General features: G+C 43.5%; 2 protein-coding genes across 2 annotated transcripts in view; both read left to right on the top strand.

Moving 5' to 3' along the window:
• Positions 1 to 4,884, top strand: part of mical2b (microtubule associated monooxygenase, calponin and LIM domain containing 2b) — a gene marked incomplete at its 5' end in the record, with an annotated part of 36,021 nt that extends 31,137 nt beyond the window's left edge. The window contains 7 exons of the mRNA XM_079224075.1: positions 689 to 1,056; positions 2,093 to 2,166; positions 2,248 to 2,337; positions 3,572 to 3,665; positions 3,998 to 4,106; positions 4,273 to 4,346; positions 4,435 to 4,884. Coding sequence (XP_079080201.1) covers positions 689 to 1,056; positions 2,093 to 2,166; positions 2,248 to 2,337; positions 3,572 to 3,665; positions 3,998 to 4,106; positions 4,273 to 4,346; positions 4,435 to 4,664 — 1,039 coding nt within the window. The 3' untranslated portion in view covers positions 4,665 to 4,884. The remainder of the gene's footprint in view (positions 1 to 688; positions 1,057 to 2,092; positions 2,167 to 2,247; positions 2,338 to 3,571; positions 3,666 to 3,997; positions 4,107 to 4,272; positions 4,347 to 4,434) is intronic.
• Positions 4,885 to 6,627: 1,743 nt separating this feature from the next.
• On the top strand, positions 6,628 to 24,728 carry parvaa (parvin, alpha a). The gene is made up of 13 exons (XM_079223240.1): positions 6,628 to 6,906; positions 10,593 to 10,682; positions 11,066 to 11,136; positions 11,446 to 11,548; positions 11,652 to 11,792; positions 16,047 to 16,162; positions 16,316 to 16,374; positions 19,804 to 19,823; positions 19,920 to 19,981; positions 20,843 to 20,911; positions 21,044 to 21,145; positions 23,016 to 23,088; positions 23,597 to 24,728. The coding sequence occupies exons 1-13, from the start codon at positions 6,771 to 6,773 to the stop codon at positions 23,671 to 23,673; spliced, it is 1,119 nt and encodes a 372-aa protein (XP_079079366.1). The 5' UTR covers positions 6,628 to 6,770; the 3' UTR covers positions 23,674 to 24,728.
• Positions 24,729 to 26,243: the final 1,515 nt, after the last annotated feature.

Genomic DNA, 26,243 nt, shown 5'->3' on the forward strand with positions numbered 1-26,243 from the left:
TGGCACTAACAACGTCGTGCTATTTGGAAAGGCCACATTCCCAGGGGTCCCTTGACCTCTCACCCCAAGATATGTCAAAGAAAAGGGGTTCTGTGGGTTCACATGAGTCTCTTCTTTCCAGATATTCCTAGATATTTATCTTAATCTTATATTTGCCTATTCTAAAAAAACTATTAAATTGGAATATTTCTGCTTACAGGGGTCCCTAAACAGTCTTGGAATTGCATTATTGTGTTTAAATTGGAAAGCTGAGACTCTTGTGGATCCAATTAGCCCAATTGTATTCATGTGTGATGACGTTAGTCCCCATAGTAGCCATTGACTTCCCTGTTGCAAATGACCTGTTGTGACCTCTAGATGATCACATCCTCACGAATCCTCAGAGACGGAGAGCATTCAGAGAACGTATGGCTTTTGGGTCGATTGCCAATAAGGGAGTGTCGGAGCACTACATGGAACAGAAGTGCTGGCATAAATGTCAAACAAATCACAGCAAAGATTTTTTTTACGATTGTATTCCTCAAGTTCTTGGGTCTCTTTGTGGTGTTTTGGGTTACGTATGTTGTAAAAAAAAAAAAGATTAAATCCAACACCAAATATCTGAAACAAATAATGTCCGCAATAACTTTCATTAGCATCTCTCAATGCATCTCAGACTAAATGTACATTATGATTTTGTGATTAGCAGGGGGGGTGAGCGTGACGGCCCCCGCAGACGGAGGCCCATGTCAGAAGGAGCGTTGAGCTTCAGTGCCGCGGTTCCAGACCCCTCAAGAGGTGAGAAGAGGGCCGGCAAGTGCGAAGCCCGCTGGGCGTCTGTCAGGGCCAATCCGTGGGGGGGCGACCTGCCCTCTCTGTTGCAGCAGGTGTCTCTGAAGGGCCGCAGAGACTCCGGAGGGGCGTTCTCCGACGACATGGCCTCGCTGCCCAGCCGGAGGGTCAACCTGTTCTCGTCCCTGAGGCTGAGGAAGACGGAGGGGTCGGAGGGGTCGGAGGGGCAGGACCAGGAGGCGCAAAAGGAGATCAGGACAATACTTAGCAACCTCCGAAACAAAGGTTAGTGTTAGTGTTAGCGTTAGCGATTTCCCAACCGTCGATGCACATGATCTTTAAAACCTGCATGATTTCTTTCTTTGGCAACAAGGGGGCAGTGCAACAAGCATAACATTGACATGTACACGCATGATAAAGTTGTTATGGCGACGGTGGTCGCGGGAGAAATGACTCTACTTCTGTCTTGATTTATTCCCTCAGTAAACATTGTAAACATGAGTTTATGGTCTCAATCTCTTCATGTTAATTTAGCTAATTATGGTCGATTTAAGGTCAAACAGATCATAAAGCAGCTTGCTTCAAGGTGGGGCTACAGTGATTGACAGGTCGCTGCCGCTACCAGAGACATATATGCCTTATCTATGTCACTCCTTCACAATCCAAAAATGGTCACTTCCGTTCATCGGTTGCAAAAAAATCAACATGTCAACGGCCGAATCCAACATGGCGACGGCCAATTCAAGGCTTCAAAACAGTAGTCCATAAACCAATTCAGTTTATTTTATATAGCCCAACATCACAAATACAAGTTTGCCTCGGAGGGCTTTACAATCTGTACACATGACATCCCTGTCCCGGGACCTCACATCGGATCAGGAAAAACTCCCCCAATAAAGATAGTAAAAACCCTTTCACAGGGAAAAAAGGGGAAGAAACCTAAGGGAGAGCAACAGAGGAGGATCCCTCTCCCCAGATGGACAGAAGCAATAGATGTCATGTGGCCAGAAGGAATAACGTAACAGAGTTACAGCACATACCAACGGGTGACTTCACGATGACTACGGCCACTTCTTATATAGTCTATGTGTCAGATTTTTTTCAGATTGTTATTATAGGTGTCTGTTTTAGTGGATGCATATTGACGGTGACGAGTTGCCCTGAGCAATTACATCGCAGCCCGAGAAGCTGCTGCCTTCTGCAACGTTCTACCTCAATACTGGACCAATTTTCAATTTAGTCACTAAGACACAAAAAGACATGGGAAAATGGGGCTGAAAAAATTTAACTTGATTATTCTCCCTATTTGTGTTCACTCCAGCCTCCAGAAAACAGCATCTTGACGAGCCCACCACTAGTGACGATGAAAACGAAAACCCGACCCCCAATCAGAAGGTTAGTAATGCGCCGGAGGAAATCGCACTGCGTTTGCATGGGTATATGTTTCTGAAGTGTTCCGTGTGCTTCCTGTCTCAGCTGTGTCCAGAGAGACGTAGGAGGAAGCAGGAGAAGACGGTGGCCCAGCAGGTGAAAAGAGAACAGCTGAAAAGGCTCCACAGAGCTCAGGTACGGCTCCATCTGAACAACTCTTTTTTTTATTTATTTATTTTTTTATATACACACACACACACACACACACACACACACACACACACACACACACACACACACACACACACACACACACACACACACACACACACACACACTGCACTACATTCAGGAACATTCAGGAACGCGCCTTTCCCTACATGCCACTGAAGTGCCAGAATAGGTGAGGCAAGGAGATGGTCCACCAGATGGCGGTAAAGAAACACTTGTAGATGCCAGAACAACTCCAGGAGAAGGAAAATGGGGCAAAGGGGTCGGCGGTAGAGCCCTTCAATGATATTTGCCAAAATGTTAAATTATCTATTATCTAGCTGTGCAGATAGTTTGCCGTTTTGTCCAGGTATATATTTGTTTAGGAAGTAACAGACTTCTTTAATGTAATAAATCTGGAACGCTTGAACATCATTACGAGTGTTTTTCAACAAAGTCAGCTATTTAGGAAACGGTTCACGTTAAAAGGCTTGACTTATGCAGATCAACTTTTACGATGAACGAAAAGTATTCTGCCATGGATACAGTGAGTTAGACTGTGGGCAGCAAATTGAGCCTTGTTTTATTACACACACACACACACACACACACACACACACACACGCACACACACACACACACACACACACCACTAATGTTGATGTTTGATCCATGGCATTATTTGCTAAATGTATCAAGTGAGAGACACAAATCAGTGATCTTGGTCACACAAATCTGACGCATTAAAAATCAAAACAATTAAATTAAGTCTGTTTTTACAGTTCCTATTTTTTACTTATACATAAAATCGAACATACAAACAAGCTGATTTTTCTTTTTCGTGTGTTGAATTCATAAATGAGTAACAAAATAATAAAACGTTATTTTTTTCCCAGATTCTTGGATTCTCTTATGAATCTGAAAAGAACGAATGATAGAAAAGGTCCTTTTTAGAAAGAAAACATCAACCTCTCTTTCCAGCTCCGGTCACCCTGAATCATGAAATCATGATGACTAGTTTCTGCAGCTCCAACAACTGTCGACAGTATGTCCTCTGGATTATCTAGAGGAGCACCTCAAACTCAAGTGGTGGAGGCAGAGACCTCGCAGAAAAGACATCTGAAAACCTGGACAAGTGAACACTTCCTTTGATCGTGTGTGTGTGTGTGTGTGTGTGTGCGTGTGTGCGTGTGTGTGTGCGTGTGCGTGCGTTGCCCAGACCATCCAGAGACAACTGGAGGAAGTCGCAGAGAAACAGAGAGATCTGGAGGAGAGAGGAGTGACCATTGAGAAGATCATAAGAGGAGAAACGGGTACTGAATAAGTTCTTCTTGTACACATACTTTTCAGAACCCCAAAGAAACATTGCCTTGTAAGCCCCACTAACCGTTAATGGCCGTACTCTCAATAGACAGTGGGACTTCATTGTTGCTCCATCTGGGCTTTGTTTGTGTGCTAGTGGGTGGTGAGGTCTGGGCAGTTTGACGCAAAGCAGACACGTGTGTTCGATTGTAGTATTATTTAGTTTTTCTCTTATAATGGCTTTATGTAATTGATGTCAAATTCAAGCCGCTGTCCTTCCCTTCCAACCCTGCCACATTCACACCCCCTCCTCTCTCTTCTTCCTCCCTCTTTCCCCTCCCAGAATCATTTGAGGCGGACGACAGTGACGATGCCCAGCTCTACCAGTCTTGGTTTAGACTCGTGCTGGAGAAGAACAGATTGGCGCGCTACGAGTCTGAGCTCATGATCTTGTAAGCGACTGCATTCTCGAGATATGCGAAGGACAGACGGATAGACTCCTTGCTTTAGTATAAATATTTCTGCAGTTATATTTCTCACCACTAGGAGTCATATATATATATATATATAAATATAAATAAATAAATAAATAAATAATATGTCTCCCTTCTCTTACAGTGCCCAGGAGCTTGAACTGGAGGACACGCAGAGCCGATTGCAGCGAGATCTACGACACAGGATGGCAATAGAAGGTGAGGGGTCAGAACCGACACAAACACCTACAGGGTCTGATATAAAATGGAACTTTTAAAGAACTCCCTCTCTTCCGCCTCACCCTAGACACAAAGAAGAGCGCCTCCGAGCTGCAGGAGGAGCAGGTGATCCTGACGGAGATCATGAGGACGGTGGAGAGACGCGATGTGCTCGTGTCCGTACTAGAGGAGCAGCGGCTGAAGGAGAGGGCCGAGGACCGGGACCTGGAGAGCCTGGTGCTGTCCAGGGGCTACGAGTTCCACTGGGCCCCGGAGGATGGCGGCTGGGGGCGGGAGAAGCCGGAGAGCGACGGTTGAACGCTGAGCGGTAAAAGGGTAGAAAGTACCACGGTATGCTGAGCTCAGAGACTGAGGCAGAATGGAAGAGGAGCGTCTATTTGACCTCTGTGCTCAGAAGGGATTCTCATAATGTCTGTACAGCCTCACCGGATAGCACTTGGAATGACTCAACACTTTCCCTGAGGTTTTTTGCACAGCGTAGTTTGTTTGAAACGTGTCATAAAATCCAGAATTATTTGTCATGCACTGTTTGTCACTTTGTAGCTATATGTTTGTGTGTGTGTGTGCGTGTGTGTGTTTTTAATGTTACATTTTCCACTTTGTGGCGAAACACTTTCAAATAAAATGCAATTATACTTCCACCCAGACATCATTGAACACAGGAGAATCCTAACTGCCACATATTCGTGGCCAGTTGGTAGGATACACCAATGCCAGCTGGCTGCAAACTTCACCTTTTTGCTTTTTCCCTCCATTGTGACACAAGTTGCCACATCATTCCAAACTGAATCACAGTGCAGAAAACTGCAATTGCACATGTTGAAACGTTCACTGATGTGACACATCTGGTGATGTCACACTTTCATAGAGGGCTGAAGGAATGAGTCCCCAAACCTGGAAATGAGTCTGCATTTTTTTTCTCTCGCGGTTTCCTTCGTAATTAAGTCAATGTTTGATTGTTTTTTAATGTGCTTTTGGTAAGAAGGCTGAAATGAGGTGTGTGTTGAACACAAGCGGAAGAGATTTAAACGTTTTGTTCCACAATATTGTGTCATTAAATACCCCTCTTGAGAATTTTGAAGCTTTTACGTGTCTTAAAAAAAGTTGGTTGCTAACAAGTGGCGAGAGGAGACTACAAAACGGCACCGCGGCGCACACTCGTCCGTCTTCAGCTGAGTGGTGCTGACGCATAGTCACGTGACCGTGTCATAGTTCCATAGGCATTAGCGTCTGGCGACCAAAAGTGGGGTTCATTTGTGGAGATTGTCTTGCAGAACAGAATGTGTAAGTATCATAAACGTTTGGTGGCATATTTTCTTCAATAATCAAAAATCCAAACCAGTGAGGTCTTTAACCCGGAAGTTAGCATCGCACTGTTTCCCTCCACATAATCACTTTAAAATTCACAAAAGGGGTATCAATTGATGTATTTGATATCATAGAAAATAACTTAAAATTGCTGATGTTACCTTATTTTGAGGTATTTAACCAAAAACCTATTGACTTCGAGACAAGGTAACCAGAAGGCAAACCACTTTGGGGCGTGGCCAGAGATGTGACATGTGCCTTCATAAAAAGTGTTGATTCTCTTCATTATTGTGAAACTATCTACAGTCAGTTAAACTGAGTGTTTTAACCCTAGTGTTTGGGCTGTGAGTCAAGAATAAATGTGTTTATGTGAAGGTTTTAACCCCAGGATAAGGAACCTCCCATCTCATTTGGTCCCTGGGCCTTAAATGTTAACTCTGTTTATGTTGTGAGTGAATGCTAAATTCAGAATAAGTTATGTTTTCATGATTTAAAAACGGTATGTTTTTAATACATTTCGGTGTTATGCTGCTTTAAGTCGTTTTAAATGGAGAGAAAAAAAGCTTTAATAAAAATCAATTAAAATCTTTGAGTCGAGCTGTAATGGCTCAACACACGTTTCTATTTCGAGAAGCAGGGTGGACAATTCATGGGGCTATTTCTAATTATTAATTGAGTTTTTTAACAAGTAAGAAGAGCAACGTTTTATTAAAAATAATTATAGCAGTAGTAACATAAGTGAGGCATCTTTGCTGTGACGGCAACATTGCCGTTAGTTAATTTTAGTGAGAAGTTAACCCCGAAGGAGTACAACGACGTCCCGCAGAGGAGACGGGAGCGCTTCATTTCCGAACGGCGCGTCCAGCGTGAGCGGTCCGGTCCCGCTGTGAAGCCTCTCCTCCACGGAGGAGGGGCCTCTCACTTCAGCCAACTTTCGGGAGAAAATGTTTGGAATTCCGTTTCCGCTTTAGGGAGTGGACAGTGATTTCTTTTCTCTTTTTTTGGTTTACTCGACTTTCCAACCATCTTTTCCTTTGCACGACAACTTTGACAGTCCCTCTTTTCAGTCGAGCGGATTAAACTACCGTCGCGACGATGGCTTCCTCGCCGCAGAAGTCTCCGTCCTCTCCCAAGTCTCCGACGCCCAAATCCCCGTCCTCCAGAAAGAAAGACGACTCTTTCCTCGGGAAACTCGGTGGGACTTTGGCAAGGAGGAAAAAGGCGAAAGAAGGTAAACAACAACAACCGGCTACCTAGCGAAACAACGAGCCCAGACACGGACACAACAGTCCTCCGCCTCGTCGCTATATTGTTTTCAGAAGCGAAGAATAAGTTTATTGAAGTCAACATTTCACATCATAACCGGCAGCCTCGCAGCGGAGGAATGCTCTAAAGATGACGTTCAGACGGCGACCATGTTTACCGCTGTTTTGTTTTTCTAGCTTTGAACATATATTCACCTCAACGTAAACACCATTAATGATGTTTACATTGAGGACCTGTTGGTTACTGTGTCTCTGTGTGTGTGTGTGCGTGCGTGTGTGTGTGTGTTTTCATGGCCGCGGGCTGTCTGTATCCATGTACGGTATTGAGTCCGCCACCACGGTAATAAGTGAGGAATGAGGCTCGAGTAAACACGGGCCCGTCACCGACTGGAGGCTCCTCCAGCACACGGATACATATCCCAACGTGGCCCCTGACCCCTCAGGGACTTACTGACGTCACCTATGAATGTGTGTGAGGGCTTGAAATGGTGTAGGTACCGATGGGACAGCACTTTGCTGTGACGCATGACGTTACCATAATGACGTCAAGGTATGTACAATTGTCGGTATTTTTTATATTTTCGGCTTTTGCCTCGAGGTGAGAGGTCATTGTCAAAACTATATATTTACTATTTCCTCTTTTGTCAAAAAGGCTTTAATAACCAACATTTAAAATGAATAGTTTTCTGAATAAACAAGCTGTGATATAGTGTCTGCTTGCATTGTGTTTTTATGGACCGTCTTTAATCCTTATTGTGTCCGTGTAAATGTAATATATCCCGGCTGAGCACCCTTGTGCCGTCCGTCCTCTTTTGTTTACTGTGTTTAATGTTGCATCGCTGTGAATTGTGGGTAATTCCCTCGGGCAAGGTCAAAGACTGTTGTGGGGGGGGACGCATCATAGTCGGGGAGTGTGGAGATCTTGGATTGGGCCACACTTTGTTTCCTCCCCTGATGGAAGAGCGTGAGGATGATTCCCAGAGCAGGGGTCAGAGGTCACCGGTCGGATGCAGAACGGCAGCGTCCACTTCCCGTTTATGTTGCTTATAAAACCTCGCTCTGCTGAGCTACTATGAATAAGAATATACAGAAAGCCTCCTCTTCTTTTTAAAAGCCCGGTTCAGTTTATTGTCGTGAGCTGGAAAATACAGCAGACTTCATGAGAGCATGGCATTCATTGCCAAAGGCCAGGGTTTTTTTATCATCCAAGGCGAAAGGTCTCTTTCAATCGGATGATTTCGTCGTGTCATTTAGGATACTGTTGCACAGCTGAGCCCCCGATTCAGGTGGCCTTTGTCTACGGGACGTGCGTGCAATCACATTATATTCATGCTGGCACATGCTCGAGACGCGCGCACGCACACACACACACACACACGCACACACGCCCTGTGTGTGTGTGTAGCATGTCTGCAGTGTGTTCTGTGATTTGATGGGGAGCTGGTCGCTCTCGTGGAGATTGTTGATTAGATCGAGGTCCATGTGTCGTTTATGGCGGTTGCCCCACAAGCCGTGCAGAGAGAGAGAGGCCAAAAAAAAAAGAAGAAGAAATAAACAAGGAAGAGAATAGAGACATGTAGGATGGGGATGTGAGAGGAGGAGAAGGTCAGGAGGTTTGAGAGCATCAGGCGAGGGCTGAGGCCCCGTGCGACGGGGAGATAGGTGACGTGTGATTCTGTTCCTCCGCTGTAAATAGAGAAATGAATATTGGGGATCAGGTGTTTGCATTAGAGACTTTGTGAGCCAGGAGAGGATGCTCGAAACCAGCGGAGGGTGGACAGACAAACATGGGTCTGTGGAGCACCCTCCCTCCAGGTAGGACGGGACGTCAGAAGCACACATTCACACACACAGCACGACTTTAAAAAAATAAATAAAATACAAGTAAAATTAAAATCTTGTTGACATAATTTAAACTGAGTACACTTTTTTGTTCACGGCACCGGCCCAGAGGAGGAGTGGGGGCTGATACAGTGAGTTGTTCCCATTCCCTCTGCTGTGGTTCCCATTCCCTCTGCTTCTGACAGCGTGTTCAAAGAGGTAACGCCATGGTAATTTCACCACCACACTGATATCCTACAGTGGTTTCCACATACTTGCTCATCCTTAAATAGCACAAGTGATAATTACAGTAATAACAGATCGGGCTAATTGGTGTGGTAATGGTGTAAATTGTCAGCCGTGGACAGCAAGGCGTAGGTTTGGTCTCAGCATTGGTAGGGGTGGGGGGGGCCGCCATATAAAAAAAACGTAGTTGATATTACGCTGAAAAGGCAAACTTTCTTAAAATAGATTTACATTTGTGTAACTTGGAACTGATCTAAACATGTATTAACAGTAATACAACCTTATTTTAAATACAAAACAGTATTCTGCACCTAATAAATAAATAAATAAATAAATGAATAAAAAACGTTCTGCTAAAATGCCAATATACAGTAACAGTATATTCTATATCCAAAATATATATAACAAACTTTTCCCAGAAATTACATTTTCTTTTGATGTCTTATTTAAATACACTGCTGCTCCCTGAACCTGCACTACATCTGCACTGGATTTCTTAGTTTCCTGAATGCATTTCAAAATAATGCCGTAATGAATAAATGTAGACCTTATATGAGTATTATATGTATTTATTTTGAAAGCAATTTAAAATATTTAGGTAATAGGTTCAGGTTTTAATAATTACAATAGTCATGCGTACAAAGAAGTTTTTTTTAGTTAGCTCTTTTTTTCGACATCTCCTCGACGCCACAAGAGAGCGCGGCGGTGCGTGTTGCTCTATAGGAATATTCTCATCCACCCCTGTGCACATGCGAGCACTTGTGGGTGGTGTTGATTGAGAGGATGTTGTTCCAGTGAACACAGAGAAATGCACAGGATGTTCACTCTATGCCCTACAACACACACACACACACACACACACACACACACACACACACACACACACACACACACACACACACACACACACACACACACACACACACAGAGTGCTCAAGCCTCCTCAGGTATCTGACACACTGTGAAGAATGGCATGCTGGGTTTTCTATGAAAGCCTGCTGAGAAGCAGGAAGCAGCCACGCTCCGTGTTAGTCTGACGTCAAAGGGCGTTTTTGATTTTAAACTAGCAATTCGAAGACGAGACTTCGGACTGTGGGGTGATGGGCTTTTACGGTGTACTCCATTGAAGTAATTGAGGAATTAGTTGATGATGATACATAGTTGTGAGTTGCAACCCTAATTCACCAGGCACTGTATTATTTTATTTTGAGTCGATACTGCAAACACTGTGACGGCTCACTAGAGCACTGAATGGGTAATTATCCGCAGCTGAAAAGTAGTCCCCGACAAACTGCACCATTCTTTCCTGCTTGAGTAATGTTTTTGGAAACGCTGTGGTACCCAGCTGTTTAGGGCCGACAGCTCTCTCACAGGTTTTGATATTTTCGTGACAATAACAGAAGTCTAGATTCATGCCCCGTATTATTCTTGAAGATTAGGTTATGTATTGAAACGTAGGACTAGAGGTTGGAAAATCACAGGAAAAGGCAACACAACTGAAAAGCGATCGTCCTCACAAGTGTTTGACTGGTCTGAATGAAAGTGATGATGATGATGATGATGCGTATGTGCCTCTTCCTCACAGTGTCTGAGCTTCAGGAGGAGGGGATCAATGCCATCAACCTTCCTCTCAGCCCGTCCCACTACGAGCTGGACCCCGAGGACACCATGCTAGGTAAAGGGCCACACTGTCAGATAGGTCTCTTTGAAAGGCCATGTGGGTTTGTTTTTGGATTTTGTAACATTTATTTATAGTCATAAATGTCTTCTGTAGACAAAAGTGGAGGCACTGAGGCTATAATTATGTTTTTAAACCAGAAAGTAATTATATTTGGGTTGCTTACTGTGTTGCAAATTACTTGAGTACTTTTTACGTGGGGTAAAAAAAAGCTTTTTCAGGAAAGCATAGTAATTAAAGGAATACTTGACCCACAAAATAACCATTTGTATATCAACTTGAGTGGGTTTGGGGTTCTGTTGCTCTTCCTCCTCACTACAGAACCAATTGTTCACCCTCAGCTCTTAACATTTCCCCCCTTGCTTCTACTTGTCCGTCAGAGGAGAACGAAGTGCGCACCATGGTGGACCCCAACTCCAAGAACGACCGCAAGCTGCAGGAGCTCATGAGGGTGAGCTTTTAAAATGATTCAGTCGGCCGTTCATCTCGAATAAGCGTGGAATTAAACGTCGTATAGTGTTGTGTATCCTCATGACTTGCAATGAGGGACACAAGGAAGTCTAAAGAAAGAAAGGGCGAATAGGAAGGTTGAGAGTGTAAAGGTACGGCACAGGTTGTCACACGTTACAACATCTCTTCTTAAAAACATGAGGATTGGTGAGCAATCACTGGAGTCCAACAGGCATATGCTTCAGGGGGACTTCTGTCAGGGTTAATAAACAGCAAGTTGTAACCACCGGTCTTTTCTCCGCCCACGTAGGTGTTGATCGACTGGATAAACGACGTCCTGGTGGGCGAGAGGATCATTGTGAAGGATCTGGCCGAGGACCTGTATGACGGACAGGTCCTGCAGAAGCTCTTCGGTGAGGAGTTGGAGCCCCGGCGAGACGGCGAGCCGAGCTCTGCATTGTCGGCCTGTTGTTGTGTCTCGCGCTTGCTCACGGATATTTGTGTCCGTGTCTCCAGAGAAGCTGGAGGGCGAGAAGCTGAACGTGGCGGAGGTGACCCAGTCGGAGATCGCCCAGAAACAGAAGCTGCAGACGGTTCTGGAGCGCATCAACGACTCGCTCAAACTCTCCACCAGGAACATCCGCTGGAACGTCGACTGTGAGTTTCTAATATTCCACTGTTTGCTATGTTCTACGCTCGGTTTTTGATGATGTGTTTCTCCCTGACAGTCAACTTAACATACAGTCGTCAGAGTACAGTGAGGTTCATCGCATCAAAGTCAATGAAACCCTACACTGCTCCAAAACCCATCCATTAGTGTGTATGTATGTGTGTGTATGTATATGTGTGTGTGTATGTATGTATGTATGTGTGTATATATATATATATATATATATATATATATATATATATATATATATATATATATATATATATATATATATATATATATATATATATATATACATATACACACACGTCAAACTTCATTACTCCTTTCGACCTTGACAAAGGCGGTGCAGAGCAGATCCTCTTTCCTTTCGTACCTCTCACAATAAAAGCCCTCGACATATGTTCACACAACAAAATAGCTCACAGCGTCTTAGACCATGCACAACATTTTGGCCGAGAGACTGCCAGACGCTGCTCTGGGTCAGCAGCATCCTGGTTGTTTGTCCTCTGCCTCAGCGAATCAATTTGAATCTTTTATTGAAAACATGTTCCAACTTTTGCAAATTGGAATTTTGATTTATTTCGTCATTGGTCTGGGTCACAGAGACGGAGGCGAAGTTGTCAGCGGCGTGGCTATTGAGGAAGTAACGATGGTAACAGACAGAAGTCCTCAAAGTCCAGACCCCCTCTCCCCGCTGCACTTTAACATCCAGTGCAGGGATTCCCAAAGTGTGGTGCCTTTTAGGGGGTGCGCGAGAGGAAAAATTTAATGGTGGTCTAATGGTGTAATAATAATAATTAATAATTAATATTAAACATAATTTAAAAAAAATTAAGTAGGATTTTTTTAATTATAAAAATTCCCTTTGTAAGATTTACATTTAATTACAATTTAAAAACGTACAATTTCATCAATAGATGCACTTCCGGTCCGGCCGCCAGACTTTTACGTACACACTAGCTAGCCTAGCTTGTGCACCTAACGTCATTTCATTCATTCAGCAACATCCATGAAAATATATTAAACTGGCTGAAATCGGGGAAGCTGTCAGGTGGGACATCTGAAGCTATCGGTAATAAAAGAGGAGAGGGACAGAGAGAGAGGGAGGAACCGGAGGCATGAGAAACGGAGAGGTGTGTTGGGGAGAGACTGGGAGAAGAAATCGACCGGGAGTCGGAGAAAGAGGAGACGGAGCGGGAGTACAGAGGCCCATCGCGGAGTCAAGGTGAAAAAAGAGGAAACGAGAGTGAGCATCAGACTGGAAAAAAAAAGAGGAAATATGATGACAATTATCTGGGTCTGGGCTTCACATGGATTGGCAATGTAGATTGCCCGAAGCCACAGTGCGTGTTGTGCAGTGAGGTTCTGGCTAACAGCTGTCTGAAGGCTTTTATTTGCGCCCCCACCTGAACACCAAGCATGCCAGTGCAAGTCAGAAGCCCCTTGCATTTTTTAGATCAAACTTGGAAGAGTTACAAAACAGCCAAAAACAATTGCAGTCTCATTCATGTGTTGGGTCTATTCCCAAAGTGTGGTGCGCGCACCCCTGGAGCCTCCTTTTTTTTATTTATATCTGTTTCTGAGCCACTCTTTGTTCTTTACGTGGCTTACTGTGTTTAAGTAAATAAATGTGAAATGCAATCTGCCTCTGAGCCTGTGCGTGTGTCCTCGCCATCCTTATTGCTCTTTAAAAGTGACGCCTTGTGTAACTGAAATTAATACAGCGGACTAAATCTTGTAACAAACGCCACGCGCGAGCAAACAGTTCTCACATTGGTCCGATTTTATGCGGCTATAAATAGGCTCTGTTGCGTTTTTTTTTAAGGTGTTGGGGATTGGGGGTGCGTGAACCCAGTCGGGATGTAGAAGGGGGTGCGTGGCCTAAAAAGTTTGGGAACCGCTGATCCAGTGAAACATGCGTGAAAGAAATGTAACCCAATACAAAAAGAAATGGGGCATTTTGGGGTCGACAAGTGAAATGCCTAATTATGGTGGCAATTTAGCAACGGTGTCACCATTATAAAGGAGCGCTGACGAGAGGATTTTTTTTCTGACTGCAAATTGCCTAAAATAATGGTAAAATATAATGTATTACCCTGTAATGTGGCGGTACCTACTATAATAACATTCAAAGCGAAGTGACGTCCACCCTTCAAAGAATTCAGCTCTCAGTTTTTTCAACCTCCACTCACAGGATAAAAAAATGTATGTCTGAATGTTTTAGCCATTGGATATTATCCTTCTTATTGAGCTTTGAGGTTGAGAACAACAGCGGGTGCCGTCAATAAGGGCTCTCCACCTCTCCTTTGACGGCGCTCTTTTATCTTTTAGCCATAATTAGCATCAGGCTTTTTTCTTTTTACTTGCGTCATTAGCCGTAGTGTGCATATGATCCTGAGGCGGGGGGGGGACAAAACAAACAAAAACAGAAATGCTAAAGAGCACAGGCAAATAACATGCGATTGATTTTGAACTCCTTTTCTTTGAGAAGCTATCCACTTTTTTTTTTGTCTTTTAAAAAAAAGAAAAAAGAAATCAATCCACTTTTGTTTGTCCCTTCTTTCAAAAGACACTATTTCCTGATGCATCTTGTTTAGATCCTCTTGTGCAGCGAGGACGTAATAGGTTTTTACGGAGGCTTTTAGCTCGTTCCGTGTGACTCGGCCGTTGCCACGGCACACAATCAAAGGCTCGCTTTTGGGAACTTAATTGATCCCGATTGTGTCTCCAAAGGTAAATCCTATTTGTTCGGTCAGCTAAAGACACTCAGTGTGTTTGACTGAACTATGCTGTTGACTTCAGGCTGCAGGCACTCGCCAGAATGCGAGTCGTTCCGTCTCATCCCGTACTTTAATGTATATTTGTGATATTTCTTTGAATTTCCAATCACTCCAGGGCAGCTTTTGGCATCTTGATAGTGTTTACAGTTGAAGCAGCATGACCTTGTCATTAAAAACACTTTTAATGAGAAATTCCTGGAGGGATGGAAACTAATAGAAAATGTTTACGCAGCCTTCTCCAGTGAAAACAGATAAAGATTGTACTTTTTTAAATTTTATAAACATTGGTACCATGTCTCCCTATTAGTTAGGGCTCTCACGATTCCATCTGACTTTCCATTTCAAGGTTTCAATTCGATTTTTGATTTGAAAATATTTATGTTTTCATCACTGACGGCTAGTCGATGGGGAACAAACTGTTGAACAACAACAAAGAGATCCACTAGATGGCAGGAGGGTACTTTACTCCAACGGCTTGAGTTTGTCCGAGTCTACGAGGTACACCTGAATGCACCATGGAGTCCTTTTTCCCCCTCCTGATTCTGATTTATTATCTATTATCGTCTCCACCAGGGGATGATGAGATTGGCCGTGAGAGTTTGTGCGTCTCGGCGTCTGTCCGCGGCCGATCTGGCGTTCTGCCGCACCAAACTGCGCGTTATTCCTGGAGCTCGTTTATGGCCGCACGCCCGAGGACCCCTCGTGGCCTCACTGACACACATTTCACTCAAAACATCTTTTATTGTCCGATTCATGCTGCTGTTGACCACCTACTGACTCTACACTCACGTGTGAGTGCAAGATTAGATCAAAATAATCCTTTATTAGTCACAGCGGGGAAATTTGCAGGATTACAGCAGCAAGGTGGACAGTGCAAACGAACAAATAAGAGACGTAGGTAGAAAAAAAAGTTGAATAAATACGTGATCACTCAGTAAAGGTATAAGAAAAAATAACTAAAATATGATATAGTCCGACTGAATGGTTGTTAATATTTCCCAGTGGATTGAACAGATCACACGGTCACTGAAGGAGCTGCACAGAGCGGTTAGGGCGCCCTGCATGGGGTTGGATATGCTGTCGCTCGGGAAGACCGCTCCATAAAAGACGGCTGAGCCCACCACAGGACCGGAGTCCCCTCAGCAAATAGTCTGCTCTGTCCTTTTTTGTATTTATGTCGTCTGTGCAGTCCGGTTTATTGTTCAGCTGAACACCCAATCAATTAAATCTGATCGCAGACACACCTGGTGGAGATGCTGAATGCAAATACTGCGCATGACACACTTGTACATGCAGGCAGGTTTATAAAGGTCGTAAATAAATAAACTGGTGAGCGGATGCTCGCTGGCTTTAAATGTAAGAACGCAGCACATCTAAGTAAAATTGTTATCATCTGCTTGTGTCATTTCCGTGACTTTTTTTTTCTTCTGTAATTTATTTTTCTTTCCCCTTTTTTAGCGGTTCACGCCAAGAGCATCGTTGCCATCCTGCACCTGCTGGTGGCGCTGTCGCAGCACTTCAGAGCACCGATCAGGTTGCCTGACCACGTCTCTATTCAAGTGGTGGTCGTCCAGGTGGGGTTTTTAAAGGCTTTTCTAGCATGAGTCTACTCGCATAACAAGTTATTTATAGAGAGCGTTGGTTTCATAACCCCGCTCTCCGCTGCTGTGATTTCATGTTTGGCCCCACATCCATCCGGTCCTCCCTTTTGTGTCTCTCTCTTTCAGAAAAGAGAGGGCATCCTTCAGTCCCGACAAATTCAAGAGGAAATCACCGGCAACACGGAGTGTGTACAAACTTTGATATCAGCACATTGTAACAACACAATACAGATTACTCTAGTTTCCAGCATTTCTGCTCCCGATAGCTACTGAGAAGACGTTTGGTAACGCGTCCTTTGTGCCGTACATGGAGGCGGTGGCGGTGAAAGTCGGGCTTATTGGGAACCAATCGAAACGTGGATGGCTTCATTATTTTTGAGCCCACACAAATTAAAGCAAAAAACTAAACTAAAACACTTGTCTTTCGCCACTTTAAAGTCCAGATTGAGTGAAATCTGAGATTGTTTTTCAAAACTCATTATACGTGTCAGAAAATAATTGCTGAAAACGTGTGAAAAGACTGAACTTTATACTTCTGATTGACTATTTTTCGTATCAAAGAGAATAACAGACATGAAAATCCCTCACCTTTCGGCGAAATTCGCCGTTTTGAAACCAAAATAGGTGACCTACGTGAATTGTATAGATCCAAAGAGTTTTTGTTTTTGGGAGGGGGGGGGTTCAACTGTCCCACGTTTCTGAGATTGGAGTGGGACACGGAAAAAACGGAGGTTGTGATCATCTTAGCAATAGAAGATCTTTGACGTGTCGAGTCTTGGCCAATCAGCGTTAAGATGTCTACAGCGGCTTCATTTCCCTCCCACCAGTTTTTTTTAATGGCAAGCTAGTCAGCTAGCTAACACATTAGCTAACGTTGTTGGAGAGACAGCGAGTGAGATTACTGGCAGCGGAGAGTCCGTGGCAGTGTGTGACGTCAGATTCTGCAGTTCTACCTACCGACACCTGACTACATTTAAGGAGAGGACAATGGAGATGTTATCCAACTTTTGTTTTAATAAAAAAAACGAAATGAGTTTCCTCCGTAGGGTGGCCGGGCTACTGTTTATATTTAAGGGTTTAAGATCTACGTGTAGGAGAAAGTGTATCCTCCAGTTAATTATAATCTATAGACTTATGTGGTTATAATCGCTGTCACACAGAGAGAGATGTGCATGTTCAGGTTTACTGGTGGAAACATTATTCAGTGTTCTAGACTAACAGTGATGTCTCCTCAAAGTAAAGTGGTATAACTGTTTGACATAATATGGTCAAATAAAAAGGCTGGTACATTATACATATTATGGCATATAAGTGTAATATTATGAAGTGAAATGTAGTAGTAGCAAAACAATATTCAATATAGTACAGCAGTATTGTAAGTATTAAGTCTACAAAATGTATATACACCCACACACTACCGTTCAAAAGTTTGGGGTCACTTAGAAATTTCCTTAATTTTCAAAGAAAAGCACTGTTTTTTTCAATGAAGATAACATTAAATTAATCAGTAATACACTATACATTGTTAATGTGGTAAATGACTATTCTAGGTGGAAACGTCTGATGTTTAATGAAATATCTACATAGGTGTATAGAGGCCCATTTCCAGCAACTATCACTCCAGTGTTCTAATGGTACATTGTGTTTGCTCATTGCATAGAAGACTAATGGAGGATTAGAAAACCCTTGTGCAATTATGTTAGCACAACTTAAAACAGTTATGCTGGTGAGATAAGCTTTACAACTGGCCTTCCTATGCATAGCATCTCATGTGTGGGTTCCATTATACTCTCAAAATGGCCAGAAAAAGAGAACTTTCATGTGAAACTCGCCAGTCTGTTCTTGTTCTTAGAAATGAAGGCTATTCCATGTGAGAAATTCCAAACTTTTGAACGTGTGTGTATATATATATATATATATATATATATATATATATATATATATATATATATATACACACACACACACTTGGGTATTGACAAAAGAAGAATTAAAACCCATAATGATCATAGTTTGTCAGCTTCTCGACGAGTGACGCTGTTCGGTACTGACTTGACCCCCCCCCCGCCCCGCTGGTGTCACCCTTTTCACCCCTCATGAGTTTGTAGGTCTGACTGTAAATGTTAGACCCAGTGACAGGCTGGCATGAAATGGCTTGCATAATACTTAGTAAGGAGGCCATAATAATAATAATAATGTTTGACTCATGGCTGAAGTTAAGTTTCTCCAGCTCTCCCCAGGTTGGCAAAAAAATCATCTCAAAATGCATCAGATTGATGCTTTAAAATATGGAATATTTTAATTTTTCTTATGGGGGAGCATGCTCCCGGACGCCCCTGGAGAGGTAATATCCTTCTCACCTTTTTCACCCCTGACCCGTTTTCATGCCTGGAATAAATACAACCGCACAGCCTCTAAACTAAATTAGCAAAAGAAGATGACAAAAGAAAAACAACCGGCGGAGTACGGCTCCTTATTCGGATTGCCCCGAATAAGGAGCACAAAAGCATTTACACACGTGTGTTTGATGCCAAACCTTTACAAAAAAAAAATGGAATTCTCGACTGGTTTGGACTTTGAAGACCTTCTTTCCCCTTAGTGCAACGGGGAATCGACAGCCATTGTATTTCAACAAGATATGTGATGGCACCCTGAAGCTGAAGAATTAGACAGTTTTAACACACACACACACACACACACACACACTTATTGTCTCCCTGTGAGGCTCTCCTGCAGCCTGACGGCAGCAGCAAGGGAGATAACGGCAGGCCAACACACACACACACACACAAGCGAACACATTTTGTCACGGTAGATGGATACACTGTTAATAACACACAGACGCACGCACACACACACACACACACACATACACACACTGAAATACGGTTATTACCACACCACCAGGATCGTCGCCCAGACCGGCCTTTGCCATCACAGATTACACCATGAACATGTGTGAGAGCGCCGTGTGTGTGTGTGTGTGTGTGTGTGTGTGTGTGTGTGTGTGTGTGTGTGTGTGTGTGTGTGTGTGTGTGAGATTTCTCTCTGGCCTGCACACTGCGATATCTCTTCCTCCGGGACACTCACACTGCAGACAAAAAACAAAACACCACCTGACCCTTTCCAACAGCAACATCCTCCAAAGTGCGAACATTGTAATAATGGACGAGAAAGGGGCCCCTCCATTCCCATAGAACACCTGCGTACACGCACGCACACACACACACACACACACACACACACACACACACACACACACACACACACACACACACACACACACACACTAAGGCACGTCTTCATTCACTGCACCATTGTTCTACTGCGGAGATTATTACATCGGGCCGCGGAGTGTGTGTCATTGTGAGACGTCCCGGTGACGATGCCCAGGGTTGTTGTCTGAATACCCGAGGTGTACCTGTGTTTATTGTTAATCAAATTATGACACCATGGCTCCGTTATTGTATTGTAATTTTTATGTGCAACATTCCTCTGTGATTCGACTGGAAAGCGCTTGTGTTTTTTTTTTTTTTATATGAATATTCAAGTGTGAAATTGTTAATAAGCAGCCACTTATTTGATGTGTTTCCTTTCCTCTTTTTTTCTCGCAGGGCTTTCTCCGGCAGACACGGTACGTCCTCCATGAAGAAGAGTGTAAATTGGAGATATTATTTGGATTTTATTCACAAATCTTTAAAATAAATTGTTATGTATTTACTCTTCACAGAGCGCGACGCTTTCGACACCCTGTTCGACCACGCTCCAGATAAACTGAACGTCGTCAAAAAGGTACAGGGGTCTTTTTTTTTTTTTACAGTGGCAATCTCAATTCCAGCAGCCATCATGGAGGTCTGGTAAAGATATGGCAAATTACATGTAAATGTGCAGAAGTAATAAACAGGTCTTCTGGTATTTAAACCCCCAAACTGGCCATTTTGCTCCAGTCCATGGTCCAGGTTTTACTCTGCACCATTATCGAGCTCATGTCATTGGTCCTGAATAATGAGGGCAGGTCCTGGACCTGAATATACGGACCTGAAAAAGATTGTTGCCATTGTTTAAGGTGCAAATAATCTAGATTTGTTCCCTTATTTTGGGTTCCTGTGATTTTTCCTTATTTTCCTTACTTGTTACTACTTGAGTACCGGTATGCGTTACTCCCAACACTGTTCTTGACCTTGGAATATATTGACCAAAAACTCAAGGTCCTCTTCCTGTCTTCTTTTCTGGGACTTTCCATCCCATCCAATGGTCTTCGTCAGTGGATGTTCTTAGTTGTCAAGGAGTTGGCTGGACAACTTGGCAAACTTCACCCACTGATGAAGACTGTGATTTGGATTGAAAGTTTATTTTTGGGACAAACTATTAGGTTCTTGCTCAAATCATTCAAAAATAGTGATGGCAACCAGATACTATGGTTTAGTTGCTAAAACGTCAGAAACAAATGAATAAATAGGTGTAAAATTCTTCTCCAAAGCTGTCATTTTCACATCTTTAGGTTATAAACTCATGTTGTTTTTCACCATTTCTTGGAGGACCTCAAATGTGGCTGCCATGGACCAAGATGCTTTGATGTGTTTTTTTTAAAATATATATCTGTGTGTGGCAATGTCGTGACAGAGCTTTCTTTTATTTTGTGTTCGTTCTCAGACATTGATCACGTTTGTGAACAAGCACCTCAACAAGCTCAACCTAGAGGTGTCTGAATTGGACACACAGGTACTTCACACACACACACTTCACAGCTCCTACATCCACAGCTTGTGCATAATAACCGAGAGAACGCTCACTTGTTTCCAAACCCGTTGAAACAGCGAGTTACCGCCGCTAACCCGCCCGCGCTTGTCTCAGTTTGCAGACGGCGTTTATCTGGTGCTGCTGATGGGATTGCTGGAGGGATACTTCGTGCCGCTCTACAACTTTTTCCTCACACCAGAGAATTTTGACCAAAAGGTAAAAGTGTGATTATTTATTTATTTATTTATTCTTCTTCATTCCTTTATCAGTGTGACAATTGCAGGAATGCTCCACCAAAGAGTCCACACCAACTTCCCGCTTCACTATTCAACATAATCTGCCCATGTGATCATTATTTTCCAAATACCATTTTCCCACCGAAATATTTCATAAATGCGCAGTGTCAGTTTGTCGACTTGCCGTTCACCGTTCTTTCATGTGACTGCTTACGCTTGCTTTGGTCAGGAATGACAAACGTAATCCCTTCATCATGCTGGCGACACGCTGACGCTGTGTTGTTGTTTGCTGTGCGGTGTAAATTAAACTCACTTGATTTTACAGTGAAACTATTCGAATATTCGAGCCTTGTGTACATTCTGTTTTCAAGACCCCTCGAGGAACGGGACTCGACCCTTTTTCGTTTCGAGAAAACACAGCCGAATCCGATACTTCATATCTGAGGAGCCCGTGCACTCGGGGAGCCAGCGCTCTCTTCTCAACCGCCCCGGTGAAATGCCCTCCGCTTTTTTTTTTTTTTTTTTTTTTTTTTTTTCCCGGAGCCCATTCAGCGAGTGCGCCGCCATCTCTCCTCTCCGTTGGCCTTCGCTGTACTGCGGCATTCTGAACGGGCGATCTGCGGAGACACCACAGTAGCCTTTTGTTTGGGGCTCGGCCAGAGGGGCCCCTGCCAAGCTGCGGAGCAGAATTGGGTATCGGTGCCACACACACACACACACACACACACACACACACTCCTGGCCCGGAAGAACAGGCACCAGCCCCACAGCATCTGTAATCTCCTTTTGCACAGGGAAACACTGGAGTGGCTTAGGGGCTCAGCTCTATTACTCCGTGTGTGTGTGTGCTCCCTATCGATGATACACCTGGGGTGGGCTGCGTAAAGTAGCACCAGGCACCAAGAAAGCACTCCTGCTTGTGCTCAGTAGATCTCTACTTAAGGTTTATTCGCTCTCCTTTTCTTTTTGACTGTATTAGAAGCTAAGGTCACGCTTTTCACACAATGAGCCCTTGTTGGGCAAAGCTTTTAGTACATCACAGCAGGCGCACACACTCACACTCACACACACTCAACCATACAGATATTATGGGCAGAGAATAGAAAACATCTTTCAACTCTTTCTATCTCTTCCCTCTGATTAGTTTTCCTTCTCTCTTTCACTTTCCTTTTCTTTTTATATTTTTTTTCTGAAGTCCGATTGGCTCAGATGCGGGTTTCCACCGCAGAGCTGTGTCTATATAAAGGTTGAAAGGAAATACAAAATAAGTACACCTGTAAAAGATTCTGATTCCATCTTTTGTGAATAAACATCAGACCTGCATTTTTTATTTTTGTGGCATCATTCAGTTCCCAACAAAAAACAATATCTTCAGCACTCATGTTTCTCCCTCTAATAATAATGTAATGAACGCGAAACGGCCCATTGGGTTCCTTCTCTTCCCTCCACACTGTACACGTGCTACTCGTGCGCTACTCCTGTCTTCGTCGTTCAACGACACTGTGGATTTCTTGGGAGTTTTTCCGAGTGACGCCGATCGACGCGCGTCCATTGATAAAGCAGTTGTTTGTGCAGCTGCTGACGGCTTAAGTTCTTACAGGACAGAGCGCCGCTGTGTTTGCCAGCACAGGAAGCTGTGGTCGTACGATTGAATCAAACCCCGCCCCTCCAGTGTATTGTGGGATTTAGCAACCAGTGTCCACCGTTCCCTTATCAGCGAGGAGCTGTGTGTGTGTGTGGAGATGTACGGTTTGCACTCACCCACCTTTTGCCTGTGTGCGTGCGTGTGTGAGCGTGTGCGTGCAGCGAACAGAGAACATGCTTCCTAACGGCCTTGTTACTCTCTGCAGGTCCACAACGTGTCCTTCTCCTTTGAGCTGATGCAGGACGGGGGTCTGGAGAGGCCGAAGCCCCGGCCAGAGGGTAGGACGCTCTGTTCAACTAGGGGTCTCCCCAATCCAAGTCTTTTAATATCAGCTGTCCCCGATACTGATGCTGATTTAAATATATCTATCTGACTCATTAAAGTAACAGCTGTGGCCTAAATTGGCAGTTTGTGATGTGTGTGTTGATGTGGTCAAAGAGGGTTAGATTAGAATTTAGAACGAGCTTTCCTTTTCATCGCCATACACTGACACGTAGCGCGGTATTTATCTGATTAGAGGACAGTGGCATTCTTTCATGTCATGATGTAGATTAGTCTGAGATTTGGATCATTCTAAACGGTAGTTTTGAGCCTTTTTTTTTTAAACCAATTTTATATGTTTGGTAAGAAATGTGAGTATTCCCACCAGCATTGATGTGTTTCATCACAGTACAGTCTTATCGTTTACTTCGGAGCTCTAAACACCTGCTTCAGTGTGCAGTCACCCTTTACACTCCCACTGCATGTAGGCCCCCAACAGCTCATCTCTCTGTTTGTTTGTTCCAGATATAGTGAACTGCGACCTAAAGTCGACCCTGCGCGTCCTCTACAACCTCTTCACCCGGTACAGGAACGTGGACTGAGCCCCGATGTGGCCGGAGGGAACCCTTTACACCATGGACCACATGTTAGAGCTGAAAGCTTAAAGATGTGCCTTTCCTTCTACTTGTCGTAGAAGTCTGTTTTTATATGAATGCATGCATCACATTGTTGCCCCTGTTGGATATTGTACCACGCACAAGTCTGTATTTTATTTCCATTCCTACAGAGACATTAGTATGGAAGCCTTGGGAGGCATGCGAAAAAAGAAAAAAAAGTGCTCTACATTTTTTTTCTGTCCTGCGTTTAGGACTAAAGAACAGGTACAAAATGTGGGGTATTTTGTAATACTTAAAACTACATTTTGACGGGTGATTTCGTTTTTTTGTGTGTTAATTTGGGCAACACAAAGCTGAAGTCCACCACAACCCCATGTTCTAAAATAGGACCCGTAAGCGTTCATGTTTTCTTCCAGGTGAGTTCTAATTTCCATAAATTGCTAACGCACGCTGACTGCACCTTGTGTTGAGAGTGCATGGGGAAATTAAAACTCGGCTGTAAGAAACATTAATGCTTTTAGTCTTATTCAGAACATGTGATAGTGGTGCATTTTGGTGTTGTGTTGACGAAATAAGCACTGAAAAAATATATATATATATTATCCTGGCAAAACCTTTTGTGGCCCTTTCAGGGCTTCCGTACATTCTGACTGTTGTGACACTAAAATACTTTGTATCGTAGATCGGGCATTGCTACGCAGTCCTACTGACATCAATGAAATACGATAGCCACTGGTAATGTTGAGCGAGGTTGAGGAGGTAATTCTGTCATGACTTCTGTCGCCCTGTGTTGTCATCACAAAGATGAGCAACAGCTCTTTTATTTTTGTCACTGCGGTCTCGTTCATGTCATGCCTTTTTAAAGACGTGTGAATAGAGCGAGCAGCTCCCATAGTTCGTCATACTGGGACGCACATGCTCCCGAGTTGTCTTAACGTTCCGGATTCCCTTTCCATGTGTGTGGGGAACCTTTTGAAATATCTGACCAAAGCCCTGTTGTATTCACACTGTAAATCATATAAAGGTGTTACTCAGCAGCCGCTCTCTGTCTTGTGTTTTTTTTTTTACTTGATGAAAATACATGGTATACAGGAAATGTTTTTAATACACATTAATTAGATTTCCCGCAAATGAAAACACATTGACTGCATACATTAAATCTATGTTGTGGCCTACTTTCAAGGCCATTCCCAGCTACCAACACTCTCCATTATGTATCTGAAAGCATTATATCCAATATTACGTTCGGCCCCTGAATGCAGCTGCATTTTTATTTTTTTTTTATTTTTTTTGCCCCTCAAAGGGAAGCAAAGGAGAATGTGTTTCCAACAAAACAAACATTGGGGTCAGATTGGTTCCAATTTGGCCTGCACAACAGGACAAGTGGACCCTGCTCAACAATTTTCCTTTTCTTTTTTTTCTTCCGCTAAATACTGTCAGTAAAAGCTTTCTGAATTGGAGCTGACCCCAACATGGACCGAAACAGAAAGCACAGTTACAAAGGGAATGAAAAGGTTCATTTTTTAATTAATTTAGTTCCCCCTCCCAAATTCCACTATAGCTTTTGAAAAGAAAGTGTGGGGGTGTATATCCTTAATGTGTGTGTGTGTGTGTGTGTGTGTGTGTGTGTGTGTTGTATTATTAATACACACTGCTATTGCAATATTCCCTGCCGAATCCAACGCACATTGCAAATATCCTCACATGTTTTTGATTCCAAGTTGTTTTTTAATTAATTTCCAATTTTGCTGTATTTTACGGACACAGAAAACCATGCTTGCGCGTGTGTGTGCGTGTGTGTGTGTGTGTGTGTGTGTGTGTGTGTGTGTGTGTGTGTGTGTGTGTGTGTGTGGTCCCTAAATTGCAAAGTGAGTAATCTTTTAAGGGCCGTAACATATTTCAAGTTGAGAACATTGTAAAGGCTATAAATAATGTAATCTTCAATCGGGAGAGTTTGTGAGAAAGTTTTTTTTTCTTCTTCAATTTCACCTCCGAGACGCTCTGTGAACCTGCACGTGTTTTGGGTTCGTGAAGACGGGAACGAGCCGCACGCATGCATGCATGCAGCGTCACGCACGGCGACTTGATGCCCATGGCCAAGTGTACCATTTGGTCCGTGTAACCGTATCCGGTGATGATTGCCCTCTCAGACGCTCTCATGTCAGTTGCAACAGATCCTGAGGGATCTGAAACCATGTTATGATCATTTCCTCTCCGCTCCCTCGCCCAGGGAACAATTCAGCCGCTCTAGTTATTACCTTGTTACACTGTCGTTATTGCATTATTGTAACGTTGGCGCTCTCGTGCAGTAGGTCACGTGGGGACGCGGCCCCGCATTCCTCTGATTGAAGACACCGCAGTAATGTAGCATGAAGAAGAGAGTGCTGCTTCTGGGATGGGATTGTTGGTTCAATAAATAAAAAGTTGTATTTGTTTGAAGAGTAAATTGCACCATTTGCATGACAGCAAACAAGTTAGGACTTGTTTCCTGTAAAAAGGTAATGGCGTCAACCAAAAGCTGTGATGACACCTCATGGTTTTTATAAAAAAAATTG

The sequence above is a fragment of the Taurulus bubalis genome (genome assembly GCF_910589615.1).
Source record: "Taurulus bubalis genome assembly, chromosome: 9".
Classification (NCBI taxonomy): Eukaryota; Metazoa; Chordata; class Actinopteri; order Perciformes; family Cottidae; genus Taurulus; species Taurulus bubalis.